We start from the raw sequence: 12,852 nt of genomic DNA, 5'->3' as shown, positions 1-12,852 counted from the left end.
CTGGAAACATTATTACATAACTGATCATGAGTAATATTACACACTTGGGCACCTTGGATCACCAGTAGCGAACCCATTTCAATAGATAACGTTTGGCAACCTGACAATTAGCACTCACCTGGAGCCAGGTATTCCAGGCTGTACCCGCTGTATCCGTGGACGCAAGAGAAGCAGTTCCTCCGCTGGTAGCGGTACCGCATGCTGCCAGCGCCATGGACTGGGCCAAACTGCCCACTGAAACACACCAACAGCAGCAACAGCTGCCCAATGGACATCATGTCTATCGACCTCTGTGTCTGAGAAATCAAAACCTATCTTACAGGTGATCCCTAAAAAAGCAAGAGTACATGTGCATGAATGACAGACACCAATAAAGTTGTCTATTACATCCTTTAAAAAAAGACTGTGCAACACTGGCAACTTCTGATCCAGCCAGTAAACTGCAGTGAACAAGGAGTTTGTTTTGGCATTAGAGTGGCATCTGGGTATCAGAACCGTGCCGAGAATTCTCCGTCTCAGATCATGCACACATGTGAGCCTGTTTTTGTCTCTGTCTTCACAGTTCCCGGGGACCTCCTCCTGCACGCCTCCTCTCGTGTTCGGCAGCGCTGAGCCCAGCCCTCATCCTCCTTTACCTCCCTCGGCCCTCCTCACTCCTCCTCCTGCAGGTCCTGCAGTGCCAGGTCAGCTGAGATGCTGATTTCCAACCAAAGGAAGTATAACAGTACACTACAGTACCAGTACCAGTACTCTACAGAAGTACAGTAGCAGTGAAAAGTGTAACTCCATGTGGGCAACCTGGGTTGTACCTGTATAGGGCAACCTGGGCGAAGAGTGAAAGCAAAGCATTGAAAGCAAGGCAACCCATAAGTGTTCCACCTCTCTGAGAAATGCTTCAGAAGAGCTAGGAAGACAAAACATCAAATTTGATACTTGTTCAAACCAGATCTGAAAGTCAGATGTGAACAAGAACAAGTTTCCAGCAATTCACCTTCTGAGTGGTACCGAATGGAAGTCAAAAATGGCAAATTAGCACCATAAGGTAATCCCGTGCGTCATAATATGCCTTCTTTTCCACATGACATGTTCATTGAGTCCACATGTACAGAATTTCTTGCCTTTGCACCAGATCCCAATGCTCATCAATAACTTCAGGTAAAATCTGAAACAGGAGTACAGGCTCAGAACGCTGACAGCTGGCCAGTTTACCAACTGTGAAAGAAAGAGCTATATGAAAGAAATGTATGACTTGTCTTTGTTTGGGACTGACATGACAGAAGGACATAAAAACACAAATGTCGTGCCTGATGTTAACATTTTCAGGGCTCCAGAGGGAGGTATCAAATGTGTAACAAATCCCGGATTTTGACGAGCCTGGGAATGGACACATTCTTTGGAGCTGACCAACGCACGAACGGGGGTCGGGGGGGATGTTTTACAAGTTTCCATAAAGACTGTGGACGGGAACAGCACTCTGTGTGTGCTCCAACAACGGTTGGGGGGGTCGGGGGGGGCAATGTCCGCATATTAAGAGCGAATGCCGTAGATTGAAAGGGTCACCGCTGAATTAGCCTCATCTCTCAACAAACAGCAACTTGTATTCATAAATTCCCTTCCGTGACTGATTTTCACTGCATCAAATTATCCTGCTGGACAAAGATTAAAATCAGAATTGGTCATTTTTTTTCCTTGAGGTGTTCTTCTTCAGATGTCTTCCTGAGATGTAGCACTACATGAAACGCTTACACTTTTTAATTACTATAATTATCCAGATTTGTCAATTTGCGATGGTGAACTGGCTTCATAAGGTTTCTTAAAAGATCCTCCATGCAAATGCATTGAGATGCGACCCAAAGCAGTGCCAGATCTGAGTCGGAACCAATAGAGGCCGATGCTTGAAATGCTCAGATCACTCGGAATGTAGCGAGACATGACCCTCTGTGTCTGCAACAGCTCGGCCGCGAGGGGGATACTGCAACGGACAACGTGGCGTCAAGGAGGCATGCGGACTGTCACAACGAGGTTGTGCGAAGCCAAGAAGATCTGAGGATGCCTCGCCGCTAACACTTACCATAAACCTGTAACACTTGGAGATGAGAAAACATCTGGTCCCTTTTAGCCTTGTATCGCTGACCTACAGCAATGCATTAACATTGCACCCATGGTAATAAGGACACAACTGTACATCAGTAGAGGATGCTGTGACTGAATTCCACAGGTGCCAAATTGAGTTCCATCATGCTCTTGAGCTTGTGGCCACCAAGAAACAAAACCAGCTCAAGAGTCACAGCTGGAAAGACAGGGCCAGTAGCACCACTGTGGGGCAACAATACCGCCATCATGGACAGGTATTTAGAAAGCAGAACGTTTGTGCTTTTACCAGCAACAGGTTATTCCTTTAGTCCAGTCCTCACTGACTTCTTGAGCGATTTCACTAAATAACCAATATGTGATGGTCTGCTGACTTCCACAGATACTTCTATAAGAGGAGCTTATAGAGGATGTAAAAGGCGAGTACCCACAATCCCCAGCAAAAGGCCGTTTGCAAATTACATCAAAGCTTGCAGACAGGAAGTCACATTTCTTGGTAACGGTGTTTACAAACAATCGTTAAACTTGCACTGGGCACAAACGGGGCAAGATGCATGCATATGTTCACTAAGAAAAAAGACGTCTAACACACTGTACATTATGCTAAATGTTACAGTGCTTTCATCCAAGGTAGCAGACAACATGAAAACTGCACAACACCTGAGTGTAACAACACCAGAAAGTCATTTCTAGTCACTGCCATGTGGTTTTTGTTACAGATTTTTGGCAAAAACCTTCTGTAAATGATCCAGCACAGAAGTAACGTATTTCCAAATATCTGCAAACCTAAGTTTTTCCCCCGGTTCCAAATTAAAAATAAACACTTGCACTTAAAATAATCTGTAGTTACAGGAAGCTAAATTATTTTACCTGACGTCACAATGGTGCGTGTTTGTGGCCCAATAGTAAAACATCTTTTTGCTGTTTTCTCTCAGCGAAACAGATTTTGAACACTTGTTAGCCCACGAGAACTGAAACCACTGCTAGCTGTTGGAATTAGTTCCTTCAATGTAGCATCAACCTGCATCAAACCAACTCAGGTCTTCCCCTTCACTCTCATTATGATGGTATGGCTAAAAGCAGATATGACGCATTGGAGAAGAACAGAAACATGATGATCCATGGAGAAGGTCACCTAAAGCAGTTAAATGCATACACAGTATATGGTTGGTCTCCTGATGGTGTTTGGCGCTGCACAATGACCAGATCATGCTGGCCGCATCCCGTGGCTGCTATAGGGCCATGGAACCACAGATTCTTTGCAACCCTCCCTTGTGCCTTCCATAAAACATCATTAATTGACCGAGTGAAAGCTAGCCTTAATCTCCTCAAACCTTTATAGGTCCTTGTTTTTGGATGCTTCCCAGATTCCTCTTTCCTTCCAACTTTCCACGGCACTCAGATCCCAGAGAGCCTTCTGAAAGAGGGAAGAAATGTTTCCTGCCTTTACTAGCCAGCCTCTGTTCCAGCAGGTTTGGAGCGACAGTAGGCTCACAACGCATACAACTCTCTCATCTTCTCATTTTCGGAGGGAATCTTTCTTCTCCTCATTTATTATATTGCAACCTGGTGGCCACAAAGTTTTGCTTTGTCCTATCCCTTTGACAAATTGGAAATGAGCAGAAAGTTCAGCAAAAATCACATTAAACTGCCATCCACACTCACTGGCTTTACAGAAAGGTCACAGAAATGGCTTGAAACATGAATGTTTCCAATGGAAATGTGACTGAACTGAAGAGATAAAAGGATATGGTGGCTTGAAACTGGAGGAGGGTCTGAGTGCACCATACATTATGTTCTTCTCTCTGTAACAACATCTCTGTGTTTACCAGCACAGCTACCAGTAATGTTAATGATTCATGTGATTAATGAAGGAAGTGGAAGAAAGCCTTACATTGTTCCCTAGGAATGCCCAGAAGTAATGTACACCACCTTGAGCATTCTTAATCCTTGATGATTTACAGCTTTCTAAACATCTACATCTTTCAAGTATGATCAGCATTGGGACATCAGAACACCTCTTAACACGAGTAAAATGGCATTATTGTGTAGCATGTGGGGCAAATGACTGAACCCTACGCTTTATGAAAGCCAAAACAAGAGAAAACAGCAAAATAAATCATAAGTATGAACTGTTTAATGTTACAAGGCTTGGTGCTTCAATAATACTGTGTTTCCAATGCAGATAGGAATGAACATGCAAAACAGCTACGCAAAGCACTCAGGCATGTAGATTCCTGACCAAAGAGTAAGAATTCAGAATTCATGAGACATTTTTCCACATTGTTTTAATTAGGTAATGCAGGTTCGCTGCTTTAATAAATAAAATACGTAAATAACATTCTAATATGAAAAATGAATATGGTTTGTTCCATACAATTAGATGTTACTATGGGCAACATAGTGGCACAGCACCTGGGTGGTGCCCAAGCACGTGGGATGATTCCCGCTGTCCCACATGTTCTCCCCATGTCTGGATGGGTTTCTTCAGGGTGCCCTGGTTTCCTCCCACAGTCCAAAGACATGCAGTTCAGGTGAACTGGTGAATAAATTGCCCTTAGTATGTGAATGGGTGAGTGAGTGAATGACCGTGCGTGTGAGAGTGTCACATCCTAGACCCGACTCAGGACAACCGGTAATTGAAATTGAATGGACGGATAAATATCATGGCAATATAAATGGACTACTAATGAATTTTTAAAATTCTGTGTTAAAATGCAAATGATTTTTTTCTGACCATAACTTGAGTTGTATATGGGCATATTTAAACTTCTTTAAACATCCTGCATACACTATGACTTGTTTATTTCAGGATTTTAAAAAAAAAGACTCACTTTGACTACAGGAACCAGCATGTAGCTTATTAAAAATGACCGAGGGATGGAATGGCTTTCAAGTCCTCCAATTACAGAGTCTAGGATGCTGTGGAGTAGAGCCAAGCCCGTCTAATGAGAGGGTCCCGAACCAGCTAAATCCAGGCATCTAACTCATCAGTCTTTGGACATGATCAGCACACTGTACTTAAGCTCTAATGTCCACTCAGATAATGATATAGAAATAAGGCCTTTTGATGTCTTGCAGTGAGTGACCACCATCAAGATATGAACACAGCCAATCAAATGTTCACGTGCCATGAGCCAGTTTGATCAATAAGAAAAGCTGCTCTATCTGAGACATACCTCTGTTTTATTCTCATACTAAACATTACAAAAAGTACCATTTATTTTTATTTTTCTGTCACCTTCTGCAAAGTTGACTCAAAACATAGGTTTACATGCTCCCATGAAAACGTGTCACGCAAACACAGCAAGGACATAATACCAAGAGTCAAATATGGTGGTGGTAGTGTGATGCTGTGGGGATACTTTACAGATTCAGGATCTGGATGACTTGCATAAATGAAGGACCCATGAGTTCTGATCAGAAAATTTTGTGCGGTCATTGAGCAAGAAAACCATGATTCAAGACATAAAAGCAGGTTCACATCAGAATGGTAGAAGTAGCAATATTTTTGAAGTGACCTGGTCTAAGTCCAGACCTAAATCCAACAGAGATGCTGACAGAGATGGTAGGACCTCAAATGAGCAGTTTATGCTTGAAAAATGCTTGAAAACTTATCAGTGTTTCTGCATTAAAGTTATTGAAACAAAAAACTGATACTAGATTATAGAAATCATATGGTTGCAGTCATGTGGGAGGTGTGGTGGTGCAGTGGGTTGGACCAGGTCCTGCTCTCCAGGGGGTCTGGGGTTCAAGTCCTACTTGGGGTGCCTTGCAACAGACTGGTGTTCTGTCTTGGGTGTGTCCCCTGGCCCTCTGCCCTGTGTTGCCGGGTAGGCTCCGGTTCCCTGTGACCCTGTATGGGACAAGCGGTTCAGAAAGCGTGTGCGCGTGCGTGCGTGCGTGCGTGCGTGCGTGTGTGTGTGGTTGCAGTCATCATATGTAAAGGTGGCCCATTTGGTTAAGTATCACTTACATATACAGTATATCACACACACACTGTCTGAAGCTGCTTATCCCAAGTGGGGTTGTGGCAAATCAGAGCCTAACACAGGGCATAAGTCTGGAGGTGAGGTGACACACCCAGGACAGGATGCCAGTCCATCACAAGGCACTACAAGTGGGACTCAAACCCCAGACCCACCAGAGAGCAGGACCCAGTCCAACCTGCTATGCCACTGCACCCCACTTATATATCTATATACATCTGTGTGTGTCCGCTAATCACACACTACCTGTTGCCGCTGATTTTCTGCTCGTGTTCTTCAGAAACGTCGGTGTTTATCATTACTCTCGTTTATTTTGTTGACTTCTGTGGCACCCGTCAATGCTTTAGACATCACCAGACTCAACCTAAACAAACAGTCATTTGAAAATATACAGAGCTCATTACAGTCTTATCCGCGATCCCAAAACATCTGCTTTCTCTGGGAAGGTTTCAAACGTTATATTGCTTCACACTTCTTGGCAAGCAAGACACTATATAAGGTATAAACAAAGTCAATAATCTCCCCAGGAGCAATGGAATGAGCTCAAAATAAACAGTTTGTCACAGAAATCAGTAACCTTGCTTGCACATCTGTGACGTGAATGGAAAAAAAGAATTCTGACATTTATGAGCTCATTATGGGCGTGTGAAAACTGGCCCACTGTGAAACCATTATGAAACCAAATCAAATCAAATCTCCCAGCAAGCCATGGACAGCGCCGTGCACAGTAACTGTACTACTGTGCATGGGTGTGGGCCGCACCAGCGCTCCTGCACATAATTTGTTTGCCATACTTTCAGCACGAAGTTCCATATAATCGCACTGGGGCTCAGAAAAAAAAGCCAAAAAAAAAAAAAAACCCTTCCACTCCTTGCTTTCCATTGTACTGCATCCAGAAACCGCAAAATAAGTAAAAGAAATGCATGCAAAAGCAGAATCCATACTGAAACGAGTTCCTAATTAAAACCACGCTGATCCAGGAGTTGTGCGACATATAATTTTTCATCTGTCTGTAATGTTTTCGTTTTGGGGAAGCGATGTTTCCAGTCCTTCTCCGGTGAAGGTACAACGCCAGTGGAGACCTGTCAACCTTGACGCCACCGTTCTCAAACAGACCGGGCAAGGAGTTGAAAGAAACAGCGCCCCCTTCAGGTGCCAAATTTAGCAGCAACAGTTACTAGCTTCTTAATATTCATTTAACTCACACTTTCTTTAAAAGCAACTTACAACATTTATCTACTTACAAATACGTACCCATTTGTACACAATGTTACTGGAGCAATTTAAGGCAAGTACCTTGCTCGAGAGTACTACAGCCAGAGGTAAGATTCAAAGCTGCACCCCTGGAGTCCAAAGGTAGCAGTTCTAACCACTATGGTACCAGCTGCCCCAATCCATTCTGACAGTTTTCTCCAGTGAAACTTAGAATGATTTACCCATTTGCACAGTTGGGTAACTTTTAGTTTATGAATTCAGGGAAAATATCTCGACCGATGGTACTACAGCAGGAGGTGTCATTGAATCCGAATCTCTCCATGTACAGCTGCCCTTTTTAAGGAAGCCCACCGATGAAGGTTGCAAGACAGCTGGTGCTGTGAACCGGAGGGTGGAGATCACTGGTACCCGTCACTGGGAGTAACGGAGGTGAACGGCGGGGCAGTGGGTGGAGACTCACCTTGGCAGGCCCTGTCATCCTCCTTCAGCTCCATTCCAAGGGGACATCTGCAGTAGAAGCTGCCAATCGTGTTGCAGCACCGCGCCTCGCAGCCGCCGTTGGCCTCCTCACACTCGTTCACGTCTACGGGAAGAGGGGGGGGAGGCTGACCTACAGACCTTCTCTTTCATATAGCTTTCTTTAGGCTGCTGTGTATGTACAGAGGTAAAGTGCTTAACAAACCCCCAAAAGTGTCACTTCAACCAGACTCTGAACAGAAGGAATTCATTAACAGATGACTTGACTTAAAGAGGCAAAGTCACAACTTTATTTCATCACCCACCACATCCTCAAGTGTCCAGGATCCAACATGATTGATATTAATTATACACACACACACATTTTCTGAACCGCTTGTCCCATACGGGGTTGCGGGGAACCAGAGCCTAATCCAGCAACTCAGGGCATGGGGCTAAAGGCGGGGAGGGGACACACCCAGGACGGGACACCAGTCCATCGCAAGGCACCCCAAGCAGGACTTGAACCCCAGACCCACCGAGAGCAGGACCCGGTCCAACCCACTGCGCCACCGCACCCCCCTGCAATATTAATTATATATCACCTGAAATCCACAATGAGATATCAGTTATCACTTTTATACTTTTTCCAAAAGTAATTCAAGATGGATTTTTACACATAAAAATCAGCAATTTACAAGAAAGGGCCATAATCTCCCAGTTATCCACCAATGAAAAGCTGTTATAATTTCTGTACAAATCATGTTTTAAATTAACCTTGGTGACAAAAAAAATCCATTTCACCCATGGCCTTCCTGGACATTCCTGATGTCAAGCCATGTCAAGCCTCATCTTAATAATAATAATAATAATAATAATAGCTGTTCCTTGGCATTACTTTGAACCTTTGACCCAGGTAACCTAAAATGTTGGGATCACATACTAGCAGGATACTTTTTACTGTACTCATTCAGGATAAGAACCTTGATCATGCAGTACTATAGCAGGAGGTAAGATTCAAATCCACACCCTTAATGTGCAATGTGTGACATTAAGATTTAAGACACCACAAAGAGAAATGGATGCAAAAGTTTGCAGCTATCCAGCCACACAAAATAAGATATGTTCATCGTTTACATAATGGCATGTGCTGAGCAATAAATAATGTCATTTCCTTTGTAAGCAGTGCAGAATTATTTTGGAAGCCCGAACGTGAGGTCACGCCGGAGCCGTGGATCGAGCTAAAAGGGATTAGTGATTTGTTAGAATATAAAAAGAAAACATCTCCAGGCCAGAAAGCATGAGGATGATATTTGATTCAAATGTGTTTTGTGCACAGTTTTAGATTTGGCTGGAAGCAGTGCGATTTTTAAAAAGTATGGAGAATCGCTTTAATAGCCTGGAAACCGCAGGCTGCAGGCACAGAAACCGTGAGCTCAACTCTTCTCTCTTTGTCCGTCCAGATGGGCCTTCGCAGGGGCCCGGTCTCCGAGTGCAACGGAACTGAGCCTTTGACTTCCCTTTATTAGGGAAAAAATATTCCCACATTTCATAATTGCATCATTAATTCAGTGTTCAGTAATATATGTGGTTTGGGCCATAATAAACAAAATAAAGGCTGTTAATCCCAGTAAGGAAACGACATAGGAGACAATGTGGAAAACGTCCGCATGGTCACGCTAATGGTAATGCGGTACGGTGCAGTACAGTATAGGCTATTTGCACCTTAAAACGGAGCAAAGGGTTTGTGGAGCCCTCCACTCCGTTCACTTTCCGCAACAGGTTGCACAGCACTTCCGGTTGTGGATTTAGAAGCTGAACGTTGTTGGTTCAAATCTCAGCCCTTGCAACTGCTACAGCAGCCTTGATCAAGGTTATTTACCTTGAATTGTGTCAATTTTCTGTAGCTGTTAGGAGGTGAAGTGAGAAGTGGATGCGGAAAGGATGACTCTTGAGACCCGGTTTGAGTGTTTAAAATTCCTTGTTGTTCAAGGACAAAAACAGACACACAGGCGTCCATTTAGACTCCACATCTGGTTGTGGTGTTCGGGAACTCCTAGTTCATGAAGGGTGGACTGTATTCTGCATTAGACTGGGGTTGAAGGTTCAGAGTCGCCCCAAACTGGAGATGCACCATCTGTCTGGTCCCCTATACCTTCTGGGCAGCTGTGATTGACACGCTCCTGGACGGAGGGGGGCGTCATTCTCTAAACAGGGTGATCAGGGCCACTTCAGGGGGGGTCACTCAGGCCACCTCACCTCAGGTTTGGCACGATCGCACAGCCCGGCCTTCCCACGTAAACAACCGCCACAACGGGGGCCTGGATTAGCCAACGGCAGCCCCGGCGGTGGGACTCATTAGCGGACCACCACAGCGTGCTACCGGTGCAGAACAGAATGTACCCCACGCAGCGGCCAAGAATCCGAAAATAAACCCCAGTGAGGTTGAGCTCGGAAATCGGACACGTGTGTGTTTAACCTCCGCAGCCGGGCAGGTTCCAGATGAGCGCGAGGTGCCGCGGGGGTAAGAAACCACTCTGAGCGCAGCGCCTCTCCAATAGGCCATCAGTGCAGCTTCCTCGCTGCTTTAACATACAACTTCTTCTAATTTATATCGCTTTATATTTTACTTGGGGTGGCGCAGTGGGTTGGACCGGGTCCTGCTCTCCGATGGGTCTGGGGATCGAGTCCCGCTTCGGGTGCCTTGCGACGGACTGGCGCCCCATCCTGGGTGTGTCCCCTCCTCCTCCAGCCTTACGCCCTGTGTTACCGGGTTAGGCTCTGGCTCCCCGCGACCACATATGGGACAAGCGGTTCAGGCAATGCGTGCGTGCGTGTGTGTGTGTGTGTGTGTATGTTTTACTATTCGAAGAGCAATCCACACCCCTTGTGGGCCTTGAACAAACACCTTTCGTGTTCAGGTTTGTGTTATCCATTACACCTTAAACTTGCCTTGGAATATATGTTTTTTTCTGCAAGATGTCAGTAGTCTGACATGTTAGAGTCATTATACCAATCAGCCGCTGTACCAACAAACGCTGCAGGCTGCTAGGGATGGAATGACATCTCCGGCTGTCACACACGCTTACACACTCGGCTCCATGAAAATCACGTGCCGCGGTTAATGTGAGACGAATAGACAGAACGCGACCCTCTTAGCCGACCTGATGCAAACCATTCTTGCATGTGTTCCTCTGTAGATGATATGTCATATTAAAGGGCGATAAATAAACGGCAGCAGCTGTCCTACACTGACCTACAGCTATTCTGAAGCTACATTGTTTAAAGGGCCACTTTCCATATTAGAGGTTTTGTACAAACAAACACATATGGATTAGTCCTCAGTGTGTGTTTTTTTAGTTTTTGTAAAAAAATGTATTATTTTTTTCTTTGTTGCGTATTATTTTTATTATGTTTCCCCCTGGTTTATTTCTCACTCCCCAGTTCACTGACATTACTATCAAGAATTAAGGGCTACAGTTAAATCAGTCAGCCAGCTTGTAGTTCTTATTACCTGATATAAAAAATGAAAAATTATTCCCTTGAAGACTTGCTGCCAATTATTATTCATAGAACAGTTGTTAAGTGTCAAGCATCTAATTTTCCTTGACCTCTTTCTTTGGTTATTTCCTTATTTCTTGACCTAATTCTGCACGTGGTTTTACATCAATTCCCAGGGTGCTACCCAGAAATTATAAAGAGCCCAAAGTAATTTCCCTGCTCATTTTTAAAAGGACAATGGAATTTTATTGTATGTTTTATAAGGTTTGGCTGGTTCATGTTCTGCAGGCGAGTGAAGGCTTTGGACTTGGCTGAACGGACAAGGAAAAACGGAGAGTCGTTGGGACCGAATCTGAGGTAGAGTGACCTGCTGCGATTACCATGTTTGATGCTAATCGGAGTCGTCTGAAGTCAGGACATGCATCAGACTTGCATGAGCTGAAAGCTGGACCACACACTGGAGTGTGTCCAAGAGGAATATGTGTGTGAGAAGGGTCTGGTGCAGACCCAGTGGCTGGTTGCTAGGTTGGGACACCGCTGTTGAAGAAGACTGTGGGTGGAAACCCTTGGGGTCTCCAAGCCTGGTTGCTTGAAGGCCACAGCTTTTTGGCAAAACCAGCAAAGCCCCTACTCACTGGGACATCCAGAACCAGAAACTCCATGAGAACACAGAAACTTAGGTGGAGTTGTCAGGTGTTCCCTACAGTGGTCACACTCCTGGACCCAGAAGTATAAGGTTGCAGGTTTGCATCCCAGCACCCTTCAGCTTACAACTTGTGCTGATCTACATACTAACCACTAAATACACTGCAGTAAATGTGAGTTGCTTTCACTAAGAGCGTTTCTTTAGCAGCTACCATACAGCTCTCTGCATCAACAGAGACCCTAATCGCCAAAGGTCTTCAGCAACTTGCAGCTGGAGCCTCATTACACAACTTTACAGCAGAGTGAGAAAGAAGATCAGCTGTTTGCACAATCCAACCACAGGGGGGAAGCATCTTCAACTTAAACCTGCATTTCAACCACTGGACAAACGTTACCGTCATTCACCTCAAGTCTTGGTCTGAGACAACTTATGATGTTACGTGGGCAGCAGACAATGCCGTTCAGGGTGAGTACCATGGCTTAAATCAGGAACCTTCAGCATGGAGAGCAATGACACCAAGCGCTGCACAATCTATTGACCCGTGAAACTAGGATATGTCATGTACAACAGAGAATCGATGAGGTTGGCAGATGACACCTGATTGGATAAACAACAACCAGTGTTTCATTACCTGGTTTAGAGGTGGTCCTCAGCGACAGGGTTCTGTTCTAACAACTGTCTTAAATCAGAAATCCCTTATAATGTATTGTATGAACCATAAGGATATACAGTATATAAAATTAACACATGTCAATGCTATGTTGTACAATAGGACTTTGTTACATTTTTTCACTAATTTCACATATTATCCAGGTTATAATGATAATAATAATAATAATAATAATATACGACAGTATTATATTTTCACGTTACCTTATCAGTTTAATTTTTCCTTCTAAATCTGTTTTCTTTCACTTTTTCTTTTCCGCACCACCAGAATGCTCACTTTATCAC

General features: G+C 44.4%; 1 protein-coding gene across 1 annotated transcript in view; it reads right to left on the bottom strand.

Moving 5' to 3' along the window:
* Window positions 1-282, bottom strand: part of megf6a (multiple EGF-like-domains 6a) — a 41,068-nt gene extending 40,786 nt beyond the window's left edge. Inside the window, exon 1 of the mRNA XM_018736505.2 lies at window positions 119-282. Within this exon, the coding sequence (XP_018592021.2) occupies window positions 119-278 (160 nt within the window). The 5' untranslated portion in view covers window positions 279-282. The remainder of the gene's footprint in view (window positions 1-118) is intronic.
* Between the last annotated feature and the right edge of the window lie 12,570 nt (window positions 283-12,852).

The sequence above is a fragment of the Scleropages formosus genome, chromosome 2 (genome assembly GCF_900964775.1).
Source record: "Scleropages formosus chromosome 2, fSclFor1.1, whole genome shotgun sequence".
Lineage (NCBI taxonomy): Eukaryota > Metazoa > Chordata > Actinopteri > Osteoglossiformes > Osteoglossidae > Scleropages > Scleropages formosus.
This window is presented reverse-complemented; position numbering and strand designations above follow the sequence as displayed.